The 13,017-nt window shown below is 43.0% G+C and overlaps 1 protein-coding gene across 2 annotated transcripts in view; it reads left to right on the top strand.

The window, feature by feature from the left end:
• The first annotated feature begins 3,247 nt into the window (after positions 1-3,247).
• LOC142892344 (syntaxin-binding protein 4) overlaps positions 3,248-13,017 on the top strand; it is a 63,113-nt gene continuing 53,343 nt past the window's right edge. Inside the window, exon 1 of one of the 2 annotated variants that reach the window (XM_076032436.1) lies at positions 3,248-3,358. In XM_076032436.1, coding sequence (XP_075888551.1) covers positions 3,294-3,358 — 65 coding nt within the window. In that variant the 5' untranslated portion in view covers positions 3,248-3,293. The remainder of the gene's footprint in view (positions 3,359-13,017) is intronic. The other variant, XM_076032435.1, reaches the window with a different exon arrangement.

Raw genomic sequence — 13,017 nt, 5'->3', positions numbered from 1 at the left:
TTACGTTTTGTTTTCTTTCGTGAATACTTGTGCTCTTTACTACTTTAAGAGCGTTTTTGGCCTGCTTGACGAGGAATTTGACTTTCTATTTGCTGAGATTACGTCGGATGTGTTTCAACCACGGGGAAGGGAGAAGGGGGAAAAAAAAAGCTGACGGCCGCTCTGCTGTTCTGCGTCGATACAGGTCAGCGTGCGTGCGTGTGTCACAAACAGTCGGCTGGAGTTTTCAGGGTCAGCAGCCAGTCGCCGAGGAGGAGGCGAGGTTTGACGTCTTGGATGGTGACGGGATTATCTTCCTGTCCCCAATCCTATCTGCAGCCATTATAAGTCCAAGTCAGAGAGATGATGCTTGTTAACCTCAGAGATCCACCGCGGGATTAAGGGAAAAGGAGCTTGGCCCACAGCCACACTGCTGGGATGCATATGGGAGAAAGGTTTCGGCTAAATCCTTCCAGTCAGTCTATTGTGATGGATAAAACAAATGGAGGCCTGTAAATAATAAATTGCGGATCAATGTGACCAAATGCGTTTTGCATTATTTTACCACCTGTGGACCAGTGAGCTTAAAAGTTAACGTGGAGATCTTTTAGGCTATGGGTCAGAGTGGCGGATACAGCGACCCCTCCTCCTCCACCATTGTAGTGTCAGGAAGTGCATCTGTTGTAGGTAAAACCTATTCCCACTCATTCACATGAGCCGATTCAATTTGCTGTGGCGACCCCTGAAGTGAACAGCCGGCAGGATTTGCTCTGCTTCGCCGTGGATCCGATGCCTCACATGAAACAGGATTAAACGCCTCACGGGAATATTTCACCTCAGACACAATACACATGTCCCAGAAAAGCAGACCCCCCCCCCCCCCGTCGTCGTTTTATCCATATTGACGAGTCCGGCCATTATTGGTAACTCTATTCTGAAGGGAATCACAGCATTTATTTTAAACATTCTATTTCTTTCCTGTGATAGAACTACATGGATTCATGACTTAGTATGCGGTGCTACTAAGCGCCGCTCATATACATCTGAAAAAACCCTCGAGCAACGTTTGAGACACTGTGACCGAGTCACTCGAGATAATCCGCAATCCTCTCTTTGAGCCGTTCTATGGAGAAATTAAGGGAAATTTTCCCTCAATTTATGCCAACACCACTGTTCCGATAAAAAAACATGCCTGCTATGTGAGGGGCTAAAGTGTGCGGCTTGAACTTAGACACAGAACTTAGATATATGATTCTGAATATTTAAAGATGAAATGGCTTCTCAGTAGAAATGCTAACAACAAGACCCTTACATCATTAAAAGGAAGCACATTTAAGATGAGGTGGTTATTTTCTAAACAGAAAAAATGTCCTTTGTCCTGCTATTGATATCTTGGACATTTTGACCTTTGGCTTCAGTTGCTGCAGAGATGGTAAAAATGAACACGGAAGAAGAAAAATGAGAAGAAAGGTATTACAACGATCCTAAGAGATGAGTTGTGTTTCTATAAGGACTCCAGTTAGATAATGAACAAAACTGGAAGTTATTGTACTAAGAAACACACAGACACAGACACACAGATACGACAGCCACTGGTGGCTTCCCTGAGCAGGGATTGGCTGGCTACCTGACCATGACCTCGGAGGACGCAATGCTCCAGGGTGGTTACACAACCGCTGAAAATCACATCCATCATCTCGTTCCTCTGAACCGCCGGAGAAACTGGGTCAGCACCCACAATAACAAAGTGACACGGACGCCGCTGACACACCGATTCCTGGGAAGCGTCGGGCAGCCGACGTGTTTCTACACGAACGGAATGAAAGGGGCCACAAATAAACTGGTATACATGAAAACTACACTGCCGTTGCCTGTGAGCGTGTGAGGAGACAACTGGCATCGAGTTGTTCCAATGAACCCAGGACAGGACCAAACACGGACTGTCCTGTTCTGTCCACTGATTTGGTAACTGCCAGGTCAATAATCCCCCCTCCCCTTACCTGACCTCAGCATGTTGTGCTTTTTTTTTTAAATATAAATAAATAAATAAATAAATAAATAAAAATAAAAGTCCCACATCCCACATGCATTTTCAAATCTGTATTTTCACTACAGACTTCAGTCCACAAGTGATGACCAAAAAAAAAGGAGCATTTTTTTGAAGCTCTTTGTTTCAAAGCATGGTTTTATGTTCCTGCCCAAGGTGAGCCAAGGTGAGCTTCCACATGCATGGAAAATAGACAGCTGTGTGGAGGTCTCAGGGAGTGGGACGAATACCTCTGCGGGGGGTCTTGTCACTAACCTGGAAGTGATGTCAGGACTGTTTGGTATCACAACACACTGTCAGTCTGTTAATCTTGATTTATCAAAACAAGACAAGACAAGTAGTTTTTAGACATTAAATAGATTCAGGGCTGAAAAACAAACCAACAAAAACAAATGCTACACACAAAAAAAGCTGAAAACATTGGCCCTCAGTTTACAGCATTCAGAATCAGAATCTTCATTGTGATTGTACAAAAGTACGATGAAATTGTGGGCAATCCCATTCAGTGCTAAAAGAAGACAATGCTTCTGCTAACTACTAAAGCATTTCGACTGTATGTACAAGGGAATTGCTAATAATACATCAGTAAAAAAAAAGTATAATTGTGTGTTTGCATAAAAATGAAAGTACATTTATCGTCGATATTTCAGTATATTTAAGTGTGTATGTTGGACATTGCAAAAATATTTAAGAAAAAGAGTTCAGTATATAGCAAAGAGCCTATCTATCTATCTATCTATGAAAAGAAAATACCGACACCTTGCGTGGAGCCTCACCACCACCAGGGGGCCACACGGTGTGTCCCCCAAACACACCCGCCCCCACCAACGGTGACAGTAGTAGGGTGGAGGTGACGCGGCGCAGACAGCAGACGCTGATTCTCCTGTCCGACAGATGGGTCGAGGTCGGTCAGCAGGAAAAAAGAGCCCACGTGTCGCTCAGATTAGAATCGGACCGACACGGCACACATTCCGTGGCATTGATTTGAAGCGGAGGGGAACTTACTGCTGACACATCCCCCGCACTCAGTCAGTCACTCAGTCAGTCAGTCGGGCGGAGACAGACACCGAGCTCCTCCTGCTGAGGAGCAGCCATGCGGTGATGCGCTTCCGGCACGCCGGCACTTTGTTTTGGGGGTTCTGAAAACTTTACGGCTGAGTCCTGAGTCCAGCAGTACCGTGGGGGGTGAGTGAGTGGGGCGGAGGGGGGAGGGGCTCGACACCTGGACCCTTCTTTTCTTTTTTCTTTCTCTCTTTTTTTGGATAATATGTCTCTGCTGAAACAGCGTGGGAGAGAACTCGAGCGTTTCGACGGACTGTCGCTCATTTACTGGTATGTGAACGCAACACACCGCTAAGCAACGCAGCTGGAGGGGGGGGGAAGAAAAGCGCGCGCAAATTCATTGGGATGTGGCTAAAGTTGGCACACGCACGCAACTCACGCACGCAACACATCATCAGAAATGACACGTGCTTGACCACACGATATAGAGTATATACGACAGATACGATATATATATATATACGATGGATACGATATATACGATAGTTACGATATATATGTATGGAGGGGCAATAATTCGGCCATAGGGCTAGATTTAACTGAGTAACACCACACCAACAAACAACAATTTTGTGTTGTTTGGACATACTTTCATTCTTAAAGCTAATTGTGATTATTTATTTATTTTTGCTACATATTTCCGCACACACTGAGCTAAAAAAAACCAACAACAAGCGAGATGTATCAGAGATGTATCAGAGTCTTGGTTCAGTGAAGTGTTGCATTTTATTGAGACACAATCATGCAATTGAAGAGTACAATACGTTTTGTTACAGACATTTGTTCCCGCCAGTGTTGATATGCCGCGTGGGATTACATGACCCCCACCATCTAATCCAGATAGGATCCAAACATAGCACAATCAAGGAAGTGATAACCTCCTCTCTTGAGGTCAAACATTTGACGGATGGATGGATTAATGGGGGATGTACTGTGCGTAAGGTGAGAGAACCTGCTGGTAAGCGGTTCCGTTTGGAGAAGGGCAATTTCATCTGTCTCTTGCGTCCGGTCTGGAGAGGAGGAGTCAGTCGCTCAAGACAAATAATAGGTGCTGAGTGGTGCACTGGGGCTGGCTCAGCCCGCTGGAGCCCCTTAAAAATCCGCAGGGAGGTGTTGTAATCCCCACACCGTGCTCACCTCTTTGGACGACAGCTGGCTCTTTTTGCGAACATCCCTAACGGTCTCCCTCATGATTCTCTCCTCCAAGAAGTTACCAGAGCTCTGGGACTACTTCCTCATTTACATCTCGGGAGCCCTAGAGTTCAACCCTGACTGCAACGACATAGACCTGGGATTGTTTCCCCTGAGGATGAACCCCACCATTAAGAGCAGGTAGATGGGAACAGGGGGTGGCTGGTATATTGGCTGGACGTGAGGTCAGTTGTGTGGCGATGTTTCTTATGAGGAAAGCTTATAACGGGAGGTGTATGTGCTGTGAGGATGTCTTGGTTTCTGATCTAAAATTTCGGAAATGGTTTTGCAAAAAGGTGTGATTGATTTGTAATTCTAGCGAGGAACATCTCTGCAGTCGTTTTATATGTATATATGACAAATTAAATAATGAAATTTACTTGGTTGAATTTGTTTTCCTCAAGTGTAAGATTCATATTAATGCGTTATCTGAATTTTCTGTGCAAAATGCTACTATTTCTAACTAGGGGCTGTGTTGGAGGTCAGTGTGGACAGAATTAAAGTCAAATGCAAATCATCCTGTCTGTCAAAAAATAGTGTTAGCCACTGAGATTACAGCTCTCTGGAATTTATATTTGCATTTTGAATTCAGAGTTCTTCTGGTTAGTTCTATCCAGGTACGTTAGTGAACAACGTAAATTGCTAATTACTTTTTTTTTTTAAAGCTTAAATGGCTTTTCTCACTGCATTATTAAGAGATCCAAGAGTGGAGAGCACAATTTTTTCTATTGGACAGTTTTGCTGACATCATCCTGCATCATCAGCACCTCCCGGGGGACACGTCAAATTTGACAGGGAGTCAACCTGTCACTTTTTATATCTGGCACAGCGGAGTGCTGACGCTTTGTTGTTATGGTTGTTGTTGTCTCGTTTGTATTTACCAGTATTTACAAATGGCCTTATGGCAATTTGTTGCATTTCACTGCTGCTTGGCATCAGACACACAAAACAGGGGTTGAAAATAAGGGACATTTGCCACTGAGAATAGAAAGAAAGATCACTTCGGTGTCAAAGACGGTGTGGATAAACGACAGAGTTGAACTGCTGCTTTGAGTTATTTTAGAACACAAAGCCTTAAAAGGTCCATGTTAAGGTTGCCAGTAAAAGTTCGCAAATTTTTTTGTCATTTAGGTTTTCTGCCTCAATATCCCAGTCCGCCAAGCCAAAAGAAAATCAATAAAAAGTAAGACAGGAGGTTTGCAAATCGCTTATGTTGTGTATATTTTCACTTTGCACACAATCCACGAGCACCGTGTGTTATTGTTCACTATAGTTTGCGGTTTGTTGTAGTGGAGGTTTAATGGGAGACTGCAGGCTGATCAGTAGTTGCAGCAACAGGTCCGCTGCCCGACGCTGTTGTAGTGAGTGGTGGTCTGCACCTCACGGCAGCTCAGGTTGCAAGGCGGGGGGTGGGGTTTAGAGCTGTGATGTCAGCGTTTCCAAAAATGATCGGTTTCGGCGTTTACATGAAGCCGGGCAAGGAGGCGTTCCGTGGGAGCGAGCGAAATGTGTTTAAGTCCCACGGTGAGCACAGCGTTGGCTGTCTTTGATCGGGATCATGTAATGTCTTAGCGGTAGTTATCGAGGCGATTTCACAGACGCACGGGGAATTAATGTGAAATTAGTTTTTTGTACTTGTGTTTTTTAAGGGCATTATTTTATTTACAGTCGCTGGAGCGTTCTGGTGGCCCGGACAGTTTTCAAAGTACGCCCGGGCCACCGGGCCAGTTATACCCAGGAAAGAGAGCTTTGTTCGTCTGACACAATATTTCCATAGCAATATTCGATTGTTCTTTTTTTATTTTTTTTATTTTAGAATCCCCCTTTTTCTTATTTGAAACTTGTGTGCCATGCTATCCCAGACCTCATATTCTGATATATAAGGTTTCACTTGTTAGTATTTTACGGTCCTGTAATACTTACATACCTCTATGTAAGTATTAGTGACAGTCAAAAGACAAAATATTGGGATTATGCAAAAATATTTCCAGATCTGATTTACTGGACTAATTCAAGGCCGTACATTGCACTGAAAATCTCTCTTTTTATTAGTGAACCAGACAAGAACATTGAAAACTCTGTGTCACTACCATATCACCAGTGTAACGACACAAATTCTGCAGCGAGCATTCCATTGCAATACCGTTAATATGGATGTGTTCTTTTGATTCGACTTGTCCTTTTCTATGGATCTTGAATTCCCCCCCAAAAACCTACAGTATGAATCACACGCTGCCGCTGCCAAAACACATCTAACAGGATGTGGAGACAGATGGTGCACTGCTGTGCAAACATTGTTCTTTTTTAATCTCTGTCTCTTCCACTTTGTGTTTCGCTCCGGGCTCCAGATTCTCGGGTCAGACAGAACTATGAGGACAGTGATGTTTTTTTTTTTATTTATTTATTTTTCAATCAGCTTGTCTGTCTCTTGTGTCTCTGGAGTGCTGGTACAGTCTCCCAGCTGTACAAACTGCATACTTTAGAGTTACATCAGTCGTCTGAACTGAAGGGCCGACGTCATACAAAATTCACTTTGACTTGAGTGCTTTTTTTCTTCCAGTTACAGCATGTACCTCTAGCACGTCACAACATTATTTGATTTTGTGTGTGTGTGTGTGTGTTTCCTAAAACACAGAACTTTGGAAATCAATGACTTTTCTATCAGGTTAGTGACAACACTGGCAGCCAGGTGTTCTCTCTGCCCTCTGACTTGCAGTGGCATTGTTTCTGTCGCCCCCCAAAACAAATTAATACTCTTTTTAAAAAAAGGCCCTCTTGTCATGTGACCACAGAAAAGAAACATACAGACCTACTCAAGCTGCCAACAAACCTTTGCTTTTCGTGGGAAAGGGAAATTGATTTAGACCCAGCAGCATAACAAGTTCTGTTGAATGATATATTGTCCAACAAAACTATCCGATTAATAACTAAATTCTCTATTCATCAATTTCAGGCTGTTTCATGAGACCAGTAAATATAACGATGATATTATATCAGAAAGCAGGTGCATCCTTTCGAAAAATCAGTGAGCGTTTAATTGCGAAAAGTAGTGGACACTGGTGTTGATATCTGGGAAAAATGCTCAAATGACATGTGATCGACAAAACAAATATTATCCAGTGTATTACCCACTGGCTTTCAGTTCATAAAAATACAATTGCCAGAAACATTGCAGAGTTATCACAAAAGAAATCACCAAAAAATGTCAAGGTAAGCAAAAATCAAGCACATTTTTATGTCTTCAACATAAAATGATTTAGTAATTGCAGTGGTAGGCCTCGACAAATGTCAGAATATTACCTGTTTAACCCCGGTTTACCAGTGCTTGATGGCTTATCTTGTAACCCACTAGTCTCATTTCTACCTTTTTACTGGTTTAAAAAAACCCTCCACCATACTGTGGGTTTAGAGTGTGCCGCATTGACGCGATTTATTTGTCCGGCTGTCGTCTGCATATTTGCTATTCCCAGTGAATGTGACCACGGGCAGTGACGACGGTGGCAGGTGTGTGACTGGATGCGGTCCGACAGGTTTATTTACTCCAGCCCTGCCCCGGCGCAAGCTAGGCCTCTGGTGGCAACAGGCATCGCAGGGGGAAGGCAACCTGCTCTCAATAAGTCACCTGGCTTTAGCATCTTTCACTGTCGTATTTGGAACACATTGTCATGAGGGCGCTTTCGCCCTCCCCCTGCCCCGCTCCATTGTTTCAGGAATCTCGGCGTGGAGACGCCGAGAAACTTTGAAGAAAGTTGAAGGAAGCGATTTGTCGCAACTGCTCAGGAACACTCGGGCGAGGCTTCGATCAAGGTCTGTCGAGGTCTCCATGGCGGGCGGCTCTTGTGGTTTGCCAACTCTCAAGTCCTCCTCCTATTGTATTGTCTGTGAGACTGGATTAGGATCATTGCCAAACTTTTACCTTTAAGTCTTCCAGACGTCCTCAATGGGGTTCAAGTCTGGGCACTGGCAAGGTTACCGTGGGATGATCAGGGTCCTGTCCTGAAGTTACCTGGTGTCTTATCTGTCTTATCTATCTATCTATCTATCTATCTATCTATCTATCTATCTATCTATTATTATAAAAAACATCAACATTACCACAAAATCATTATACAGCAAAAAAACAAAAGAAAATCAAAACCTGAAAGTCTGTGAGAGCTCATTACAGATTCTTCTTCTGTCTGATTGGTATCCAAGGACTGTTTGATGATGGAAACCTTCTCGCACGTCCTCCATTCATCTCTCTTACCCCCCCACCCCCCGGAATTTCCTCTTTCGGGAGCATGAGCTCAATTTCCTCGAGTGTTGTCAGGTGGAATGTCCGTTAATGGGCTTCCAAATTGCCCCTGATCAACTTCTGTCTCCCTCCTTCCTTCCCTCTGGTGACTATCGACTCGCCCGGAATGACTTTTTGATTTTCTCTCTGCTGAAGATGTGGTGCCTTCGGGCTACGCTCTGCTGACTGAACTTGCCCTCGGGGTGGTTCAATTGCAGCCGATTTCTCTCCCCGGCCTCCCCCGTCTCCCCCAAGACTTATTGACATTTCCATAGCGTAGCTGAGTGGTCTTTTGTGTCCGTTTCGAGGTGTCACTCACACACACTCTCCTCCTGGCCTGACAGGACGTGAGGGGGCAGCTGCTGTGTCGTCATTAGCTGAGAGGAACCACTTGTCTGTCACTTAACTAAAGGCTAATTGGGCCATTAGTCAAAACCCCTGATCAAAGCTTCTTTTGCTTGAAGGAATTTGCCTCCTTCCAAGATACAGGCCGTTTAAAAATAACCATGAAACACACAATCTGAAGTCATTACATGATGCTGATTCTACAGTTTTGTAATAACACAGGCCTTGCTAAACGGTTGTTACTTTTTTTTGCCAACTTTCATGCAAACATTGAGTATTGAGCAATTTCCCCCATATGTAAATACAGTCAATCTCCTGATTTTGCCTCAGTTTTTAATGTAGCTGATGCTTTCACTCGCGCTGGCATTGGTGAGGACAAGACTGACTGACATTGCGGTGCAGTTCCTTTTTATTGAAGTGTATTTCTCATAGTTTTGCCACACCTGTCCTCACTCTTGACACACACAGGGGCAAGTAGTGAGGTCTCAACAACAGTAAGTCAAACCAAAGTCTATGTGGAAACAGACAAACATGTTTTAGCCTGCATACTAATCAGATCCATGCAAATGTGCACTGCAATAAGTTGATATATATATGTATGTATGTATATATGTATGTATGTATATATATACAAATCTATGTATATGACAACAATAATCCTCATATAGCCAAAATGTCCCATGTTACGGTCTTTTTGCCCAACAATGCTTAATTACTAATTCTTTGCTGTGCCCTCGACAAGGGGATCAAAACAAGGCTGTTGGCAAGATAGGGCATTATGTTGAGGTAGGGGTAGGTATTGCCCTTTGTGACATCACAAAGACCTGATTTCCAAAGGGGGTTCCTATCGATGCCACTTATGAAAAGTTGCGCTAGCAGCAGGAGTAAAGGATGGACTTTTTTCCTCATCCCACATGGGATGTTCATTGACAGGCCGGAGACATTATTGTGAGAAAACACAAAAAAGTGAATTTTGCATAATAGGAACCCTTTTTTTAAAAAAAAAAAAACACAATTGAGGTCCATATTGGAAATAAGGAAATTAGCTCACTTGGCTAAGAGAATCTGTCCAGACATGTCACACCATTGTCACATAAATACAGAGCAGACAACCTGACTGTTGTTCAGATTCACTGAAGACTGATTATAACAAATCGACACACTTTTCTTTTTTGTGTCTGAACGGAGATGCAGGCACAAGTTTGTGGCTGTGCTGAAAGAATAAAAAAATAGAAAAAAAGACAACTCTCAGAGTAAGAATCCCTGAACTTAATGAAGGCAGTGAGTCACGGATTTGCAAAGACACTGCGAGGAGCTGCAGTGTCACTGTGACACTGTACCAGCAGAGAGGTGATGGTTTGGCTTTATGCAAATGTGGGTGAAGCCATTTTTAATATGCCCAGATGCTAATTTTCCATCTGCCTCGGCCGCTGCAATGATCCCATTGTCACCTGGCAAAGCCGCTGGATGGCTGAGATTGGATTGGGGACGAGAAAAAAAGGAGCATTCAGATTGTTGGTCTCAGTTTCCACCGAGTCCAGTCAGAAATTTCACACGGGTGAATTTCAGTGACAGTGCATCAGAGATGTTTGGAAGCAGAGGGACTACTTTACTGTAATCAGTACAGCAGTAGTCTGAAGCCAGTGCCATTTTTTTTTTTTAAGTCACATGTTCAGTGTTGTTGGGATTACTGCATAAAAGTAATCCAAACTACTGATTACTGATTACTCCTTTAAAAAGTAATCTATGAACTTCTCTAACTACTTTGTTTCATAAGTAATCAATTACTAATTATAAATTACTTCAGTTAAGAAAAGATAAAGTAACAGCTGCTCAGTGCTTTGGAATGAACTTTATTAAAGTGCAAAATTGCAATTCCAAATGTTGCCTCTGTCCTCTTAACATGAGTGAATGCTTGCTCTCTGAACACAAACTGCACATTTCACAGAACAAACTCATGTACAGCACTGGTGCCTTTCGCACAGCCCATATTATTAAAATAATTAGAATCACAGTATTTGTGATTGCAATTTATGAGGTTCGACGTGGACACTTTCGAAGTTGAGGACGTCTTGTTTCCTGCACATAACGTACAACCAACCACAATATTCTTTCATTTAGACGAGATGAACTCAAAATAACGTTTGTATTTTATTTTTTCTTTTGTCGCCGCCTTGTTTGTTTTGGTGCGTCGTCGCATATCAATGATTGAATGATGAATCTGCGACATTGTTGTGATCGGTTGTTTTTCTAAATTTCAGACATTTTGTGGACGGTATATAAATATTTCGGCAAAGTAATCGGAATCGTTGCTTGATAAAGTAATTATGATATAAATACCAGTTTTGCCACAGTAATCCCGTTAAATTACTCCGTTACTCAAAAAGTAGTTTAATTACAGTAGTGGATTACGTAGTAATAGGTTACTCGTCAGCACTGCTCATGTTTTAAGCAACGTTTTACATTGTAAAATTCTGTCTTGCTGCAAAAATAAGATCTGAGTTTGCCTTTTTCACTGTCACACTACACCATCCCACTCCTTCCCTTCTCTGATCTGCTCACAAGGCAGTTTTCAGCCGAGCAACCGCAATCCCTGCGACATTCATCAAATTCATTCACAAAAGGCCCTCCTATTCTGATTCATCCTCGTTCCACCTTCGTCCCCCCCGATTGTTGGATTGTTGTTTACGTCCTCTCGGAACAAACAGGGAGGAACAACCAACAAGCTTTTACTTTAGCACGGAGGGAATCAGTTGTGTTTGTTGGAATGCTGTGCTCTTGTCTTTCACCAACCCACAGAGGATTCTATCACATCCTGCAGCGGTGCGCTTGCCCCACCCTTGAAATATGCAGTTTTCTTATACTTAATAATGGGCAAGTAGAGATCGTGAATTACTTCCATTGTAGTTCACGATCAACCAGGGCAGTCTACTGCATCCCACACTGTTTTTTAGACTTTCACACAGGACAAGGACGGAGAGGCCGCAGGGAGCGTTGCTTATTATTATTTTTTTTCTCAAGATCACGGTGCAATTATTTTTAGATGTTAACATAATTACGAAAGCCAAATGCAACTGCCTCCCACTGAGGCTGTCGGCTCCTTTCCCGAAGTGAACTTTGGCTGTTTTGTTTTTGTTTTTTTTAATTCTATCTTGGTGAAAGATCGACATCTGCATCTTAAGCTATCGTTAAAACTGAGCTAATGCCATTATGTCGCTTGCAGGATGCTTTTTATTCTTCGTTGGTAAGGCTGTGGCAACGCTTTAACCCAACCGAGCCATATTATAGTGCCGCTGCATGTATTAAAACTAGACTAGAGTGAAGTGTCACAGTTTCGTCCTTGCAGAAGAGCAGTTTTTAATGATGTATTCCTTAAAACCATGACAGCATTCAGGCTCATGGAAACATTTTCCATGTTTTCCAGGTTGTTGTTTTTTTTAGAGCATCTTGGAGCAATCGCGCTGTCACACCATCACCGTAACAGGTCTTCACTAAAGCAGCTCTTTTAGGCCAGGTCTTTTAGGTATATTTACACAGGGAATTTTGAATCTTTTTAAACTCAAAGACATCCTTTAGGGGCCCACCGCACTTGATTTGAATTTGATGGGATTCACTCAATATTAAGTGATGGTACAGTCCATGTGTTGGTAAACTGATGCTACTTTTATGGTGCAATTCTCCAGTTTCAAAAAACTGCATTTCGTTCTTTCACAGCAGCTTTTCTTTTTTCAAATCTTGTTTCTCTGTGTTCCCTCTTCTCTCTCTAATTAGATTCATTTATTAGAATAAGGTGTGTTTGATTCTCAACAAGTATTAACAGAAAAAAAAAAAAATTCTTCAGAAGAGACACACTTGACGCTCAGTCCTTGTGCAGCTCGATGGGCCTCGACGGACCTCTAAGAGTGCAGGCTCTCTCCTGAACTGTAGAGGGCAGTCTGTAACAGCGCAAACACGTCTGTGATCCCTTCTGTTTTGTTTTGTTTTGAGCTCAGTTACTCAAACACACTCACGCACACGCACACGCACACGCACACGCACACGCACACACACACACACAAAAGCGCGCGCGCACGGTCACAGATTCACGGGCACATTCACGAGATAGCCGTTGGTGTGTCTC

Source organism: Nelusetta ayraudi, unplaced genomic scaffold, assembly GCF_046127955.1.
Source record: "Nelusetta ayraudi isolate G7.1 ecotype Tasmania unplaced genomic scaffold, CSIRO-AGI_Nayr_v1 ptg000034l, whole genome shotgun sequence".
Lineage (NCBI taxonomy): Eukaryota > Metazoa > Chordata > Actinopteri > Tetraodontiformes > Monacanthidae > Nelusetta > Nelusetta ayraudi.
Note: the sequence above shows the minus strand (reverse complement) of the source record. Positions and strands in the feature narration are given on the sequence as shown.